Source organism: Zingiber officinale, unplaced genomic scaffold (genome assembly GCF_018446385.1).
Source record: "Zingiber officinale cultivar Zhangliang unplaced genomic scaffold, Zo_v1.1 ctg27, whole genome shotgun sequence".
NCBI lineage: Eukaryota > Viridiplantae > Streptophyta > Magnoliopsida > Zingiberales > Zingiberaceae > Zingiber > Zingiber officinale.
Window position 1 is genome coordinate 41,903 of NW_024589928.1, and position 18,720 is coordinate 60,622.

General features: G+C 35.8%; 3 protein-coding genes across 5 annotated transcripts; all 3 read right to left on the reverse strand.

The window, feature by feature from the left end:
• Nucleotides 1-670: 670 nt before the first annotated feature.
• Nucleotides 671-6,338, reverse strand: LOC122037350 (probable serine/threonine-protein kinase PBL17). Its single transcript, XM_042596790.1, has 6 exons — nucleotides 6,028-6,338; nucleotides 4,346-4,671; nucleotides 3,508-3,643; nucleotides 2,460-2,596; nucleotides 1,922-2,045; nucleotides 671-1,487 (listed from the first exon to the last, which is right to left on the reverse strand). Exons 1-6 carry the CDS (start codon nucleotides 6,056-6,058, stop codon nucleotides 928-930), a joined length of 1,314 nt encoding a protein of 437 aa, XP_042452724.1. The 5' UTR covers nucleotides 6,059-6,338; the 3' UTR covers nucleotides 671-927.
• A 1,082-nt stretch (nucleotides 6,339-7,420) lies between these two features.
• LOC122037349 (squamosa promoter-binding-like protein 12) lies at nucleotides 7,421-12,722 on the reverse strand. Of its 2 annotated transcripts, none has more exons than XM_042596788.1 (5): nucleotides 12,248-12,722; nucleotides 11,466-12,108; nucleotides 11,247-11,383; nucleotides 10,031-10,294; nucleotides 7,421-8,057 (listed from the first exon to the last, which is right to left on the reverse strand). In XM_042596788.1, the coding sequence occupies exons 1-5, from the start codon at nucleotides 12,276-12,278 to the stop codon at nucleotides 7,723-7,725; spliced, it is 1,410 nt and encodes a 469-aa protein (XP_042452722.1). In that variant the 5' UTR covers nucleotides 12,279-12,722; the 3' UTR covers nucleotides 7,421-7,722. The 2 variants fall into 2 exon arrangements, with proteins under 2 accessions (XP_042452722.1, XP_042452723.1); XM_042596789.1 differs by having other exon boundaries at nucleotides 11,466-12,177; nucleotides 12,248-12,721.
• Nucleotides 12,723-14,096: 1,374 nt separating this feature from the next.
• Nucleotides 14,097-18,421, reverse strand: LOC122037346. 2 transcript variants are annotated; one of them, XM_042596786.1, is made up of 9 exons: nucleotides 17,866-18,421; nucleotides 16,840-17,366; nucleotides 16,154-16,204; nucleotides 15,965-16,072; nucleotides 14,828-14,923; nucleotides 14,629-14,730; nucleotides 14,487-14,546; nucleotides 14,319-14,405; nucleotides 14,097-14,215 (listed from the first exon to the last, which is right to left on the reverse strand). In XM_042596786.1, exons 1-8 carry the CDS (start codon nucleotides 18,356-18,358, stop codon nucleotides 14,340-14,342), a joined length of 1,503 nt encoding a protein of 500 aa, XP_042452720.1. In that variant the 5' UTR covers nucleotides 18,359-18,421; the 3' UTR covers nucleotides 14,097-14,215; nucleotides 14,319-14,339. The 2 variants fall into 2 exon arrangements, with proteins under 2 accessions (XP_042452720.1, XP_042452718.1); XM_042596784.1 differs by having other exon boundaries at nucleotides 14,097-14,405.
• Nucleotides 18,422-18,720: the final 299 nt, after the last annotated feature.

The window sequence follows — 18,720 nt, forward strand, 5'->3', positions numbered from 1 at the left end:
TATTTCATAGTTATGAAAGAGGTTTATTTTGTCATTTCAAGATTTAAGAAAAATGGAAAAAATAAAAAAGGTATTTTTTTTCTAATTCATCTCAGCGTAGTATATATTTACTTAATTCCCCTCCCATTTTATTTAGTATTATCCACATTATTATTTTTTATTTAAATTTTATCTAAATTTTTTTTTCCCAATTCATCTCAGCGTAGTATATATTTACTTAATTCCCCTCCCATTTTATTTAGTATTATCCTCATTATTATTTTTTATCTAAATTTCAGTCTTTTAAATAATGACCGGTATATGAAGAAAATATTTATCTTGATTATATCAAAATTTAAATTTCAAATTTTATAATAATAATACTTTATGTACTAACCACTATGATTTAATCATTATACATAACCACTATGATTTAATTATACATCACTACGAGTAGGATGAAATATTTTTGATGAAAAAAAATTAAAATGAAACGTCCCTTTAATCAATGTCATGAATTTCAAAATATTCGATCAAAAAAATTGAGAAAATATCCTACCGTTCTATCATTGTCCTAAGGGCAATACATTGCTCAGCTTTGAACTTAGGCAGTGTGAGGATTGGAAAAATAATAATGATAATAAAAAGGCCTTGCTGAAATGCTTAAATCCTGTCATTGAGAAAAACATAATTGCCAAATGCTCATGCATCACAGAATGATCTTACTAGTAAAATATTACATCTCAGGTTTGTGATATCTTCCTATTTCCAAGAATTGGGGATGAACATACTCCTCCCCCAAATAAACATGTATGAAAGAACTCGAGATCTAGTGTGTTAAAACAATAGAATCTAGTAAACAAGAGCTAGCAAATATATGCAAATGAAAGACAATTGATGTCAAAAGTCATACACTGTGTCGGTGAATTCGATTATGATCTGTGGATTTCATAGTGGCTGATGTCGATCGGACTCAGGCGAGGGGCTGTACTGATTGTATTCTAAGGGAGGTGGTGGTTCACTATTGCTCCTGCAATTTCCAAATTTGTTCCTTTCTGAATGATGCACACTCAATTCATTTGCTCCATTCACAGTAGCATCGTTCTTCTCCAAATTATTATCACTTGGAGCTTCTTTCGGAACCTCGTAGAGTGTCACGGCACAATCACTGTACTGAAACAGAAAGTCTTCCCTGCTCTCAGGCAGGTTTTGAATGTTCTCAAGGGTCTCAACCACCTCATTCATAGCGGGCCTGCCTTTTGGGTTTTGGCTGAGGCACCGATATGCCAAACTAGCCACCTCAGTAGCAACTCTGTTAGAATATTGCCCTTCCAATCTTGAATCCAAGATCTTCAGCAACTTCCTGTTATGGATGAGGAGTGGTCGAGCCCACTCAACTAGATTTTGTTGTCGGTTTGGACGGCTTTTGTCCACTGCTCTTCTCCCTAAAAGCATCTCAAGTAGCACAACTCCAAAACCATAGACATCACTCCTTGCAGTTAAATGGCCTGAAAGGAATCACAACCAATATAATTGAACTATATATATATGATTGCAAGTTTCAAATATATACGGCATCTTTTATTTTCACCTTAAAAAAACATAATAATATGATGCAAGACAAGAAGATAACAGAAACAAAATATGTTTATCCATCTTGCAGATTTATTAAAATAGTACACGATTGATTATGACGATTTCAAGGTCTGTTAAACCACTGCACTGATATGATATTGCTACTCATAGATAGAGTAAAAGAAAAGTAGTTTTGTCACAAATATATCAAAGGCAAATGTGATCAAACTTTCAGTATTTTATTTACTAGATACTGAAAGCATATCACTCACCTATGCATTGTAAGATATAGCAGCCAGTGACTCAAGAGAAAGTTACTGGTAAGGTTTAACGAGCATAGCTGGGATTGTGCTTTGGGAAGACTCACCAGTCATCATATACTCAGGGGCCGCATATCCATATGTGCCCACGACCCGAGTTGAAACATGAGTTTGGTCGCCCATAGGCCCTTCCTTTGCAAGGCCAAAGTCTGAGAGCTTCGCATTATATTCCTAACAAAGTTAAGAACTGTTTAAGACAGAATGAGAAGACATCTCTAATGAACCTAATAGTGTTCAAACATTTGTTACTTAAACATGATTCCAAATTTCATTACTTTGAATATGCTCTCACCCACTTGCATGCAAATCCATATGAATAAACTACAATTACGTATTTAAAAATCAATGAATTTTCAGAATATTAATTCTTTTTTTGTGTAATTATTTATCCACTAGAGGTATAATAGCATTCTTACCCAATGAGATTTTATCAAGGCATTTGAAACATTGAACCTTCGACCTTAATAACTGACAAGGATCTGCCCAAATTGACATTAACAAGAAATTTACTATATCTATTCCTGTTATCCTTAGATTACTATAGCCCACCTAATACCCAGTGCAATTGGTGTAAAAAGGACAAACCGTGTCTAGTAATATATTTGATGTTTTGAAGTCACGATATATGATGGATCGTTCAGCTCCATGAAGAAAGGCAAGTCCTTTTGCTGCACCAATAGCAATTTTCATCCGAGTGCACCATGGCATTGTAAGGCAAACCCCTGTCAAGAAGAAACCTAAACTTGGTAAATAAACAATGTAACTAAACAAAATTTGAAATATTTGTCGCCATGTTGTTGGACGCTACTCTGAAGAATAAAATGCATAAGAAGCTGGTGTTCATACAGTAGCAGCCTATATTGCACTCTGTATTTAATTTCCCTTTTAATATCAGTGCCCTAGTCTGCAACTTACCCAAGTGTGGAGGAAGGTATCAATAAAACTGAGGTAAGTACACAGATAATGGGGTCAAAATTTTCCACTGAACTACTATTTATAGACGAGGACACTGAGATGCACGTATGCTGATAATTGAATATTATACAGACCATTTATCAGAAGATCAATCTAATGGAAAAAAAAACTAAAGATAAAAGGCATTATAGGCATCTCTAGACGTGGTGGAAAGACACATTTAGTTAACATAGATTAGTGTCAAATAGGAAAAGTTAGCCAAAGTATAAACAGTTTAACATTAAAATTTATTAATGATATTTATGCAAAAAAAAAAAATCAATGTGAGGGATTAACAGCATTGAACCAAATAATCTGAGAATACAATTTGTTCCTTGTTACACAAAGAAAATCACATGGATAAATGTGCAGAGCAGAACAAAAATTGTATTATACATGTACAAATATATTACTCTTTGTATCTAACTTCTGCTTATATTACTCTTTGTATCTAGTGTCTATTAGTAAGCTTGAAGCAAGAGATAGATGCATATCTTGCTCATTAGTAACCCATTTGATGAACTTGTTGATGTTGCACTATTCCACATATTTTTGTCCAATATCAAGATATGGGAGGTGGCTATAAATGGCCATTAACTAAAATATGTCAAATCAGAAGTTAGTGATCCTTGTTAATTAAACTAATTGCATGATAATAAATAAAAACATAAGTATTTACTTCGGAACAGGTGCTTTTCCAGGCTTCCACAAGCCATATACTCGTATACTAGCAGCCTATGGTTACCCTCACAGCAATAACCAATAAGTTTGACAAGATGCGGGTGACTTAGTTGCCCCAGATAGTTAACTTCTGCCTGAAAAGCAAAAGGTGAACTCATTTTATAATACTATCATAAAAGCATAAAAAAGATACTATGGAAAACATGTGGCTTCAATATCTTCTATTATTTGTCACAGGAAACATCAGAATATGTTCTTCCCAGTAGTCATAACGCATCTCCAGACATAGTAAATGTAAAATTCAGCCAAAATGCTTTAGAGTTATAGTTATAGGGATTCCATACTAATTTACATATTTAGATATGCATTTTTAAAGATAAGAACCTGATAAAATCCTTTAACTACTGAATAAACTTAAATGCCGAATCAACTTATATGTAACAAATAATTCCCAAGGCGCCATAGTAGCTTCCATTTGCATACCTAGTCAGACAGGATCTTAACTTATCCTCTCATTTGCTTTAGATTTTTAGAAATGAGATCCTGTCATGCAATACCTTACCTTTTGTCCTAAAAACTTGATTATGTATTTCAGAAACTATGTATAGCCAAGCATGATTGCATGTGTTTAAGAGCTAAGAAAAATCAATAATTTCATTCCACATGAGATAGTCACCAAAAGAATAACAATGTGCATGTTCATTGACAAGGGCAAAAGTTGTGGATTATTAAGCAATTTGTTTTTTTCCATGCTCGCCAACTCTTTGCGCTCTATGGGAGGAAAAATGATGGAAAAGAAATTAACTGTATAGAACTGCAAATCAGAGGAACATTACCAGCCATTCTTTGTCCCCTTGTAGACCATTCGGATTGAGCTCTTTCACAGCAACTTGAGTGGACTCAAAATCTGGCCTCACATTCTCATCAATGACACCTTTATATACAACTCCAAAACCACCTTCTCCAAGAATTTGATCTGGTCGAAAATTTCTAGTAGCTGCTCCCAATTCACTGTAGGTAAATATGTAGACATTTCCATATCCAGAAACCAGAAGGTCATTCACATCCTTTGGAGGAGCTAGTGTACTTGAACTGTTGCTCTGTGATGAACTGATACTTTGCTTTGCTGGACATAGAGATGCAGCAGCTTTGCCTATTTCAACTGGCGATATTGGAAGATAAATCAGAATTCAAACTTATAGTTAAGTCATGCAATATAGTAAATTAAAAAATGATAAACTGTATAAACAAACAGATCACGGTGTGATAAGACCATTCATCAAAGTTAAGGGGGAAAGCAAACAGATTCATCATGGCTATAGAGCGCAACACTTGTCTGGCATCATGAATATGCCATCTAGCTTACTGGCTCCTCCAAAGTTGGTTAGGTACATGATGTAGCTTTCAGACACCAGTCTTAGATCCGTGCTAATAGGCACAGTAGACCTTCATTAACACAGTTAACTAAGAAATTGCCTTGCCATCCTATTCTTTCTCTCTTAAACGATATTTTGGGCATGATATCTGAGAGTTGAGAAAATTTATAAAGAAGAGAAGTCTATTAGACTATTCTTTTCTAAAAAAACTATACTTACAAGTTCTGCAACTTCGTTCTTTCAATTATCTAATTGATCAATACTAAAGCATGCCATGCTATAAAATCCATGGATTAGTATATGCATATTTTAATAGAATTTTGAACTATTAAAAAAAGTAGTAACAAACCCAATGAAATATCTGTTTCATTTTGTGTTGAGATTACATTAAGAGCGTGAAAGGATTGTGACAAATCATAAAAGGAACAAACAAAAAGTCATACATAGTGAATTTTAGCAAACAAATACTTCATCTTGATTCATTACCGAATAAGAAAATACTGATCTGTATGTGGCATTTTTATCATGGAACTTCTGCAGTATCTTCTGCACTCCTTTGGTCCTGTTGGTACATCTCGTGCCATTAGCTGCAGGTAATGATTGATATCTACATGCACTAGCATGTTGGCGACAATACCAGAACCCAGAAGACACGTATACTAGAGAAACAATGAATTCATAACAAAGAGATGAAGCTACCGTGACTGTCCATAAATATTTGCTTAGCTATCCAAAAGCATTGCAGAGAGAAAAACCTCTAAGTCTATTTTGCTTCTTGTGATGCTTGGATCATTCAGGTTACAAAATACCCTTCTACAACCACACCCCTACCAGAAAGTGAACAAAAACAAGGATTACGATGGTCAATACAGCGGGAAGTGTTCGCTTGCGATCGATGAGCTAAAAACGCCACTAAGCGAGCGAAAAATGTTAAATTTCCCACATATAAGACTCAGGAAATTAATCCTGCTTTCCAAACGTCGTCAAAACTAGCAGTCAAAAGGTCAAACAGGCGAAATTTCTTAGTAAGCACACAAGTTCAGTCAAATCTCTGCAGATCCTTCCGTCCACGACTGAAGAAGATCCAGCAATTACCGAAGAAAAAACGAACCAAAAGACCAAATTTTGAATAAAATGCTTACTCTGGTTCTCCAAGGACATGCAAGAACCCATCGATCTCGAACTAAGCCCCGGCCTCTACCTCGCCCCTAGGCGGACGCAATCTCTTACGAAACCATGACGCCGATCTCCAAGGGCCAAACTGCCCCAAGTCCCGATCCGCGTCGGCGAGCTCGAGATCGAGCACCTACTGATCCCCAAGTCTCAATCGCAAGAATCTCACAATCAAAAGAAGAATTTTTCTTGCGAAAAAAAGAAGGGGGAGAAAGCTGGAGTAGTAAAATCGATTCTTTTTCTCTTCCAAGTTCTCGAGTTGGTGAGTGATTAGAATTAATACAAGGTTTAAATAGCAGCAGCAGGATCGGGTAAACGGCGGTCTCCCACTCTCCCCGTTTACGAGAATGCACCTGATAAATCTCGTTATTACAGAAACACCATTCCCAATAATCGGAGATTCCCCATTATTAATATATATTTTTTGCTTCATTTAAAATCCAAATAAAAACATTTATTTCGATAAAAATATGAAGTTAAATTTACTCTCTTTTTAAAAATTCAAAAAATAGAGTCCTAAGTGAATTGTAAGGAGTTGCTTTCGTTCATTTCTTTTAATAATCTTTCTGTACGTGAAATTATCGAATTATTGTCCTCTCCACTTAGGTCCACCCGTCATGTGCTTTGTTTCCACGTGAGGTTGCTTCATCGACTCCACCTGCAATATCTCTGTGCCACGTAATTAATTAATTATCATGCCTCATGAATAAGGTTGAGAAACTTTGCACTTTTAATTTAATTATTCTATTTATGATAAATGAACAATAAATGTAACCAAAAAACGCGTCGGTCAGTTATTTTATTATATAAATATCTTCATAATTTAAAACTTCAGGGTATTCAGGACATTTAGTTGTGGTTTTTATAATTTAATATTTTCTAGATATTGTTGTTTTTTCTTACTTTCAGGATTTAAAATTTTGTTAGTGTTTTATTTTTTTACCATTTATATTTTAAAAAAAACCACAATGGCATGAATTACGCTGTGTCGTGTAATTTATATGAGACATAGGCATGATCGGTATCTATTGACTCCTATATTATATTATATTATGAGATTATTAGCTGTAGTCATTTTTGGCTGGTTTTAGAGTCCAGCAAAAGGAGGAATGTTCAGTCCTAAACATAAACATTGTCCAGATTTGGCAATTCATTTTGCAAATCAGGACACAATGGAAACAAAAAGATGTTGTCTCTTATAATCAACAAAGGGAGAGAGCTCATTTGGCTTTGAGAAACAACCTAAAAAGAAGGCCTTTTCCACCATCCAAGACAATTCAAGGAGAGAATATCTATAGGGCCTCTCGACCTAAGAGGAGTGGCTGAGAACTGAATCTACTTGGCCTACGGAAAGCAACTCAGTAGAAAATATAATTCGAAGAATCTTGCTACTTAATTCTACAATACAGAAAGTAAAGGGCAGTGCATCCTTTTAAACCTTGCAATGTTTTGGGAGGCAGAAAAGGAACAATTTGAGAATCTTAGCACAGAGCATGTACCTTAATACACCATTAACAAGCACCCGTAGTGCATGAAGAATTAAGAGCAACCAATGTCTTTGGTAATGCTGCAGCGGCTTGAGCCAATATCTAAAGCAGCACTTTGAAAGGTAATGGAAGCAACATATAGGGAACCCGAGAATCAGTCAGTTTGATTTCACACGGTCAATGAATCTGACTGGGATCAAAGATAGTATCCCTGTAGAGTGTGCTCTGTTGGGGGAACTCATGGGGCTTGTAGTCGCCATTTCTTTGCATGGCAAATGGAAGCTGTTGAGCTTGTTGAGCAGCAGAATGCCCATAGATCCAGTGATTTGAGGTGTTCGCTGCAGGCATTATGGGCTGTAATGTAGCAGTGTAGTTAGCATCCATAATGTCAACAATGGAAGAATTTTGTCCAGGATCATGAGAACCCCAAGTATTGGTTGACAGAAGAGAGAGAGCACGCTGAAGATCCGGTGCTCCATCCAAGTTCGAAGCTCCTGCAGATGCTTCTGAACCTGAATAACAGACATCAGTATATGAGCAACACTACTGCATTTAGTATAGGCAACTTTGTTACTTGTCAGGAAAATAATTGTTTCATGCAAAGAAAAAAAAAAAGTAAATGGTTAAGTTGCAACCAGAAGAATGTTTTTTTTATCTCAATCAATCCCACGTGTTTATATAACAATAAGTTACATGATTTTTTTTTTTAATTAGAAAAAAAAGCTGAGCATCAAGCTGCCTCAAAAATAGGGAAAGCGCAAAAAGGTAGAGCATAAGAAAAATATAAAACCCTTTTGAATAACCATTTTAATCAGTTAAAGGTTTCTAGCCTACAACAGAGTGCAAATTAACCATCGAATGCAATTGTTTGGAACAATCATTTTCATTATAATTTTACTTCCAAAAAGAAGCATTTTCATTGCAGCCAGACTTTTATCTACAAATCAATCATAACTTGCACTAAGAAGGTCAAAGCATTTATTTGGAATTCGCCTCTGATATAAAACACTGGTGAGAGAGAGTAATGGTCACAAATTATCGGAAAGTCATTTCATGACTAAAGCTAAAAAGCTTGGAGTAGCCAATAGAATATTTTAGTTGGCATTAGTTACTGATTCAGGAGCCTAAATATTAAGTTTGCAAAAACAGAGTAGAAGATTGTTATTTGCACATTGCATATCAAGATGCCAGTTCATGTCTTTTCCCAGGTGGTTCCTCAAATAATACTAGTAAAAAGGATCAACCAAAAGGTAACCTTGGTTAATGAAGGAATCTGCAACAGTTCACTGCATCTAGGCAGGAGCTCACTGTTCAATGTTAAGTTGAACCCAGTATAGAATGACAGATTGACATAATATGAAAAAGGATTCAAAAAGGCAGTTAAATAAATCATGTTTGTTTTATTGGTCAGTTTAGAAGATATCAGACCAACAAGTACCCACTATGACAAAATGGGTATCCAAGTCAAAGCAAGCAAAATCACAAAATCATGGACCTAGCTTGTCTGCATCCAACTAGATCGCAATAATGAAAACCATAAATCTTATCAATATCCCCAGGGAACTTTATTTTTAAGCATTAGTCAAATGCAAAAGCAGTATACTCCAAGGTACTCATATATGAATACTCTGAGGGGAAAAAACTATATTTAGATGTTCCTTCTGTACTTCTGCATTTTTATCAATTATGTTTGCATTTAATCCATGGTTGTTTCTGAAATAAGGATGTTTCTTGCCCAATAGTCCCATGTCACAAGGTGGTTCAATATATTAATATAAAATTGGCCTTTTCCCTAAGAGTTTGAGTTTTTGAACTAAGTGGTAAACTAATAAATTTCAACATGGCATCAAGAGTAGAGGAGGTTTGGAGCCCAAATACTTCTTGTCTCAATTTTTTTTTTTAAAAAAAGTCAGTGCTCATGACAGGCATGAGGGGAACATTGAAGCTAGGATGCTCCATGCCTAGTAGTCCCACATTTTTTTGTTTGTTGTTTTTCTTTTTGGTAATCCAGGTATCCAACTCTAGTAGTCCCACATAAACCATGACATAAGTGGTTATCCAATCAATTTCAATGATTGTTAAACTTGTCTGATATAGATACAAATTGTTTGAGTTGGATCAATATCAGCAAAGGTATATTTGATTTTTTTCAAGATCAATCATCTTATAGATTGCTAATTATATGACATGGTTTAAAATTTCAAGATTCAAATAAATTATTTTAAAATTAGTTCATCCATTGGGACCTTAGATTTTTTTATCACCCTATCTGGGTACACTTATCCATTTTGATTACCATGATTTTATCATGTATGTTGCAATATTGAGAAATTTGCAACAAAGCACAAAAAGACAACACATTTTACTATATGAATTTCAATTGCATGGAGAAGGAACTCCGAATATAGTGGTCTCCACAAACTACTGAAGAAAAGCATGATATTGCTAACTTTGAAGTAGAAACTTGTATCAAGCAATCATGTACCTTGATTGAGAACTTCGGCCACAGTACCCTTGAGTGGCAAGAGCTTGTCTACATCCTGATAAAGTGAGAAACATCCATTTGATAGTTCAGTGTTTGGCAAGTACTGCTGCCCATCGATGCTGCCTTCTTTTCCTGATTTTGTCCATGGTCCTTTTGTTTGTGTGAGCTTGAAACTTTGCAAACCTTCATTAATGGTGCTTGTCATGGATCTCATCTGTCCAAAAGGAGCTTTATTCCAAAGGAACTTCATCTGTTGTTTGTCATCTGCAAAAGCCACATATCATTAGGCAGCAAATATATAAATAAATAAATGTCAAACCACCACACAAATGCTATACATAATTATCAAGAAAATTATATTCATTGTGAATGGTATATGTAGTTCATTAATAGAAAATCCATTAAGAGTGTGACAGGTTAGTTTAGTTATGTTTACACTTTACACTACTAAATGAAAAAAAAATGAACAGATTGCATATGAAGACAACACATAATATAATGACAATATCAACTTAAAATGCAAAAAATATGAATGGAACATAGGCCTCACAGTCAACTAAGCATCATAGTTAGGAACATCACCACAGATTAACCAAGATATTGTGGCTTTCCGAGAATGCTAACATCTTTTGGGATGTTTGACCTTCTATACAAAGTAAAAAGATGATTGAAAAACTGTAATCTCTCACCTCCCGGTTGTTAAGCACAATTGATATTAGTTCAATTTGAACCTCCCAGTAGTACTTATTAATGAAAATGAACATGGTGGGAAACAATGTTAAGACACCAAAAAGTCTTGAAGATGCAAAACAATGTTAAGCCACAAGAGAAACAAGAAATGTTCAGTAAAATGACTTCATATGAATCTTTCACAGAATACTTCTTTGCGACGAAGGAAAAGCTTTCAGCTCGAATAAAATTTAATAGCAATTGGAGCCTCAATGCAAATGATTTCCAGAAAATTCGCGTAAATTGGAACCTTTAACTATTTTTTATGTAGTCAAAACTTCTTCCATTTGCATTTCAAAACTTTACCTTTCTATAATAAGCAAACATTCATTTTTAGCTGTATTTGAGTATCTTCAAACATACAGTTCTAGTCTGAGTGTATTGAGAATTGTAATTATCCTAAATTATAACAATGATTCGTATATGCTCCAAGAGAACCACAAACAAAAGAAATACTTGAAACTGCAAAGGAAGTGTTCTTTTATACCACAAAATGATGAGGAGAAATTTATTGATCTGAATGAGATTAAATTCGGTCGTGGCTTGCGCCGTCGTGCATTATGATCAGACAAGCGTCTGCGACAGCTTCTCTTTTTCTGATCAAACTCCGACAGTTCATGGAACCTTAAGCATGAAAAGCCAAAAACATGTAAGATAGGGAATGTGCACAACAAAATAGTTTAAGTAGGCTAAATCTTCAAGCAACCTGCTACATTGCTGACAAAACCTGCGCTCCTGACCAGCAATGACAACCTTGGGACATTTGGAGTGGGTTTCACATACCCTGTGTTTCCGGTGATAATCCTTAGCCCCACTAAGATCAAAATCACAGCCTTCAACTTGGCAGCAGCAGGCCCTCTCTGAACTCAGATAAGACACACGCGACTTCTTGAGAGCAGTTGTTGCCGGAGCAGAATCCAGTGGCGGTAAACGGTTATTGGCGTTGCTATCAGCTGAAACATCTTCAAAGTAGGTCCTCTTGCCGAGCTTTAACCCTATCTGAGACTCCTCCAATCCAGTCTCTGACGGCGTGACTGGAAAATAGCTAGACTCCTGTAGAAAGTTGTTCTTGTCTTCCGCCTTAGGGCTTGGATCAAACTCCTGCTCCTTTCCAGTTCTGGACGATGAATCGAAAGAAGCGGAGACGGTGCTCTTGGAGGACGAACCATTCCCAGATTCAGAGCCAGACGAAGCGGTGGCGGCGGAGGAGGACGGTTTGCAGTGGCCGCCGGCCAGCGCGTGATTGTCCCAATCCCAAAGCAACGAAGCGTTATCATTCCAGTCCATCGTGCTCACAGAGAGATTAAATGCGCTATTGACCAACAGAAAGCGAGATACAGAAGCAAAACCTAAAAAAGTCAAATTTTCAAGAACTTCGTCCCCAAATCGCTCAAAAATACAAGCGATTCAAAACACACCTGTAACCGGAGAGGAAACAAAACTCAAGATCTAAAAGAAGAAGCGAAGAAGGGAAAGTAGGTGGCTTACCAACGTTATTGCTCCAATCAGAACCCGGCATCAAAGTCAACAAGACACGGGGAGGAAAGCAAGGGTTCGAGGGTCTCGATCCATGGCTGGGAGTAAACTACGGCAGCAGAAAGGTGACGGATAGGGATGGGGAGGCTCAAGAACATCCCCGTCCATCTTTCTCACCTCCTCCTCATCGCCACAGCGGAAGCCAGCAATCAGACAAGTCGGGGGTCGCTATCCATTAAATGTCAAACGAGCCACTGTTATCCCAAGATTCCCAACTAAATAACCCTCCTTCGTTGGGTCACTGCTACAGGCGACGCCGTGCTGTGACTAGTGACCAGTGACCATGACAACGAGGGCTTGGCGAACCTTGCGAGGAGGAATTAGGGTTGTCTCGATCTGGATCTCATCAAAACCATGGCGAAAGGGAGATCGATCGGACAAATGCGATGGCAGCCAACGCTTCTACAGGTGCAGGTCCGCGGAGCAAATTGGAATTTGGAAATCGAGAGATAGCTCTCCTAAAAGGGGCTTACATATTTAAATAGATCAATTTAATTGTATTTTTTCTCTTACAATTTATGTAATTAAAATTGAACGTAATTAATATGTTTTTATTAGTCAACAAATTCTGCTAGTGATGTCCACGTACCGGTAGTAATTGCGGCGGGTCCGAATCTGCCAAAAGGAAGCGAAAAAATAGCCGGGGAAAAAACAGAAGGCATATCACATCATATTCGAACGGACTACTCCCTACTTTCGTAGCCGTCGGTCGGAATTTTCGTGGTATTAACTTTGGAAAAACAAAGACTTTTTGTCCTAAAAATATAGGAATCGTAAAAAAAAAAATGCCTTTAAAAAAAACAAAAAGACCATCAAATATATTAACTTTAAAATAATAAAACGGATCCAGTACTAGAGGCCATTTATGATAGTAAATCTAACTACAACGGGTAAAAAAATTACTATCTAGCAACTAAAACTGTTTTAAAATAAGTAGCCATTAAAACTGTTTTAAAAATATTTTAATTAATTTGAAATAATTTTAATTAAATTTAAAAATAATACTTTAATATAATAATATTCCTAACTTAACCTCTATAATTGATAGATGTTAGTTGATAGCTATTCTAACATATAGAAGCTACGTAATAACCACTCCAATATTAAAAATTAACTATTTCATTAAAACTTTAAACACTTAATAATAAATTCTCAACATTATTATAACAAAAATAATTTCTACCAACCTAGTTAAAATCATTTAAAATTCATCGAAACAAAATTGAATTGATTAAAATAACTTTAAAACAATGTAGCTTCTATAACAGGTAAAAGGCTATTATAGCCTATAAAAACTATTAAATAACTATTATAAAATTATAACAATATTATATTAAAACCATTAAATAACTACTATAAAATTATAGCAATATTATAATGCAGGTTACACGTAATTTGCACATTATTATAATAGCTATCCAATAACTTGTCCACATTATATCAGTTAATCCTAATTCTTACAGTGAAACTGAAAACTAAGATTATTTTTTAGATTTAAAAAAAAAAACGTCTTCTATTTACTTAATTTGAAGTGCCCTTGATTTTTGCCCCTCAACTTTTCAAGTTCTTTACCAACCATTAGTTATCCTTCCAAGTATACATGAAAGATTATTTTATTCTTGGTCACCCACCTCTCGAGTCTCGGCCTCCTCCGGCCGTCGGCGAGGATTTGGCTTCAGATGTTGCTGGCTCTCTATATAAGGACAAATAAAAGGAAAAAACAAATCCAAGAATAACAAAAAATAAAAAAGGAATAGATAACATTAACAGAGACCAAAGGATAAGTTACTCTAAGGAAACGTGATGGCAACCATGGAAAACGATTGATTGAAAGCAACATAGCAGTTGACCAGCTCACCTTGATCATGACTTACACAAAAATAACTTGTGGTTCACTTTGGCTAGTTAACCTTTTATATTCTGCGTGACAATTTTCAATGTTTATTCAGTTCAAACAGAGAATGATTAAAATAAAATAAAAATTGCGCGCCACAAAAATTTGAGGGCAGCATAGTTTGTTCACCGAAACTTAGCCGTGGTAGTTCTACAGCAGATACGTCTCTACGACAGTTCTTCCGAACTTCTCCTGGATATCCTTGGGAGTTTCAATCTGAGTAGACAAAATAGTATTAAGAGAGTTGCCTTGAAAAAAAAAACAGATTAAAATTATGGATGGCAGTTTTCAACTTACAGCATTCAGTGCTATGAAAAGAACCTTGATTACGTTGAGGGGGTTCCTCGAGCCAATAATCTGCAAAGAAGACGATGCACGAAGAGGATAAACATCTAGAAAACATAAACTGGCACAGAGGTTTCAAGAATCAACAATGCACCTTTGTCTTGACATTGCAAAACCCAGCCAAACAGAGGACAGTTTCGACACTTTTGACTGCGGCTGACATTCCGCTTTTCATTGGAGCAGGCCAGAGGTATAACTAACAAAAGACATGCATACGACCAGACCAATGTTATCGAACTAAAAACAAAATAAGATTGAGAATGAGAATGGAGGTTATTGAGAAATTTATTCACCTTTGTTTTTTTGTATTTTGCTTGGATAGCATGAGCAATGGTGTGATCTTCATAGCGCTCGACATAATGAAGATTTTGGAAGCATTTCTCATATGCCTACAGGAAGAAAGTATATGTGCCAATACTCGAGATTGAAAATCACCACACAGTAACTAATCTATTAGAATAATTATATTACAGGAAGCCTAAGGTAGCATTTGATAAAATTAACATGTATATTTATTGTTTCAATAATTATTTTGATAGTAATAGCTTTTCTAATTATCATATACAATGAAAGTGTTAGATTAGTGCAATTAATATATAAAAAAAATCATAAAAACCCTTGCATAACAAGGGAATTATATTAGTATTTAAAGCAATTCACATATTATCAATGCATATCAAAAATAGAAGTGTGAGTGTACAATGTGCCTTGAGTAAGCTCACACATTGTCACAAATTTTAGTTTCATTTATTAACCAGAAACAAAAGTTGCTTTTAATTTTTTTTTCTTATGCACAAAAATTTCATAAATAAGTTCCATGAAACATGTCGAGGATGGCTTTCAAACTTATGTATGAGAGAGGCTAATAACAAAAACCGGTCCATGTCAACTCTATATTTTAAGATTCATACGAATAAGACCCATGAAATGGCAATCCCAGATTTATGATGCTATTCCACAAATCAAGGTAGCAACAGATTGACAAATGTTTAAGCCATTAACCTTTTCTTTGCCCAAAGATGGTGTCAGTACATGTACGTGTATCACATGTCAATTACCAGAAAGAATGAGACACTATGATCAAGTTAGAAAAACAGAGATCTGAGTTACAGCACATAAAAATTGAACTCAAGCTTCCCTTTCGTAGCGACAGGACCTTAGTAAACATAACAAAAAGCATGAAACCTTTGGTTTTAAGCATGATTCATGGTGATATGAAACTAAGTGAGGTTAACCAATATTTGAACTTTGAAGAATCTAAGAAAAAACAGATTCTACATTGACGTCTTGTGACTTGTGTTGCTCAGAAAATTTACTTAGATAGTATGGCCCTACAGGCAAACACTTATACATGAACGGCAATGAAGAAAAATCATTGCTATTAACAGATCTTGCATCAATGATCAAACACAAATCTATAGACAACATACCTTTTGGATAGCAATAGTAGCTGTTGGACCTTTTGCTTTTGCAAATCCAATAACTCCATGGTAATTCCCAGTGGCCAGCAGTGCTGTGTACTTCATCAGTCGCCCTGCCTATAGTTGAATTATACAAAAAATATTAACCAAAAAGAAAAAATGATGTCAATATGAACTTCACAAAGGTAATTTACTTACCTTAGTAACTTTGCATGTCTGATTAACATTGATTACCTTTACATCAAATCCCTGTATTTGTTTCCAAACATTCAATTCATGTTTAAAATAAAATTTAATAAATTCACTTTTCAATTGACCTAGTTTATGTGATATAATATTTAATGTTTAAAATATAAATGTTACGTTGATTCCACATTGACAAATAACACAACCTGCTTACGACATGATTAATACAACACGAACTATCAGCTACAGAAAAATAGATGCCAGCAAGGCATAAAATAGAACAAAACAAACTCAGACTTTCAAAAGCTCAATTAAAACATACATGAAGTATCAAAGCTGTGTCAAATGACAAAAACATCTAAAACAGAAGTAGATAAATTGCACATCGATACAACAACCAAGCCTTTTCGCACTAGGTGGGGTCGGCTGTATGAATCTTTTTACGCCCTATCTCCTATTATATCATCATCTATATTTAAATAAATTTTATCTTATTTTATTGTTGCTAACCAAGTCAAGTTGCACATCAATACATGAAAAAAATTTGTAAGTTGTACAAGTAAGCCTACTGGTTATGAATCTAAGAACACATACAATTATTTAGTATGAAGATAATGCTAGGCAAATTAGTATTGATACATATTAGGATGTTAAGCACATTATGTTTACCAAGTAAATAGGGATTCCTTAAGACTTACTTTCCTGTAAAGAGGTTTCCTCTTTCTCTCAGTCAAATAATTTCTCTCCTCGACCAGATCTTTGATTTCCTCTTCCAATACTCGGCCCTTCTTCCCAAAAGTATGATCAAGCTCTTCAAGCTTCTCTTCGAGTTTCTTTTCAATGGCATTGAGCTTCTCGGTAAATATATCATCTTTCTCCTTTGATTCACTGAAATCTTCATCATCTTCCTCAAGGTCTGCCCCTTGTATCATTGTTTTCTCCTTCTCGAAACCAACATTGTCTACTACCTCATCAGGAGAACCAACTTGCTCACGTTGAATAACTCCAAAGTTTGCAGGATTATTTGGATCATATGCCTCCTTAACTTCCATCATCCTAATAGCTCGATTTAACTTTTGGAGGAGAATGAATCTTTCTTTTCCAGTTGTTTCCTTTAGACGATTCATCAAATCGCCAATGACTCTATACTCAAGGGGTAGTTTCAAATGGCGCTGCTCGAATTTGTTAATTTTAGTCATCCATTTGTGTGCATCATCAAGTGTTTCTGTTGAATAAAAGAAAAAAGTTGCCGTGAAAAATATGTTTTCTCAATACAAAGTTTACCAGTGTAGCCTTAATTTGTAAATTTTGTAAGATAATGCTTGAATGAAATAACACAAATAATAGGTTATCACCAAAATTTTGTGAGTTCAAAAAGAGTAAGGGTAGAGGAACCAAGTAGCTATGCAGTCAAACAAATAGCTTAGAAACAAGTACCATAACGTGGAAGTAGAATCCCTGCATGAAATGCGGACCACCCAGGAAAAAAAAGATCCAAACACTCTGTCAAGGAGGATTTTAATCCTTAAAGGGAACTTATTAACAGAAACTGTAAGAATTAGATATTACCCTACGGAGACAATGGTAAACAATCCAATCCACATCTCACCCCAACAAGGTCATGTTATTTACCTTGACCAGCAAAATGGCAATAGAGTTAAATACATCCTCTGATCAATTTGTAAAGTGCAAAATGACATCTTTGGAAAAATCTACTGCCATACCTGCTTCGGCAAAGTTCTTGAGCAATTCAGAATGCCGTTTACACTTATTCTCAAACTCATCCAACCGCTTTTGGGTCTCTTCAGGCGAGAACCTCTCATCATCTTCGCTCTCCGAGTCAGTGGGCTCCCAGAACTGATCTATGGCATCGAGCTCCTTCTGCTTGTTCTTTTCCATCTTCTCGATGAGCGGGCCCACCCCCATATAGTCCTCCTCTTCTTCGTCGAGTGGGAGGCCGGCTTTCTGTCTCTCCTCCCGTTCACGCTGCTTCTCCCGCTCTACCTCAGCCAGAAGTTCTTGCACGACGCGGTCGGCATTAATGGCGTTCACGGAGAAGCGGCGGACGGAAAGCAGAGTGGAGGGTACAGCGTTAGCAGTGAAGGGAGGAGGAATAGAAGGGGAATACGGGCGGTAGATAGGGCGGGAACAAGGAAGTAAGCGGAGGGAGAGGAGGCGAGACCACGGCGCCTTGAGCTTGGCGGCGATTGCCGCCATCGTACGAGAGCAAACGGGAAGAGGTAGGAGGGTTCGGGCAAAGGGAAGGCACGAGGGTTTTCTGATTATTTTTTTTTTATTAATATCGAAATGTCCTTATTTTTTTGGCAATTGACCAAAGGCACCTAATCAAAACCCTAATATTATCCAAAATGTCCTAATATTTTCCGGTAATTGACCGGGCGCACCTAATCAAAATGTACTAATATTTGTTGGTAACATTTGATTAGTATTATATTATAATTATAAAATAGCCGCTGTTATATTTATATATAATTATAATACTTAAAACATTATAGTTGTATATTTTATAAAAAAAATACCTTAATTTTCACGATTCCAGTAAACAATATTTTTACTTT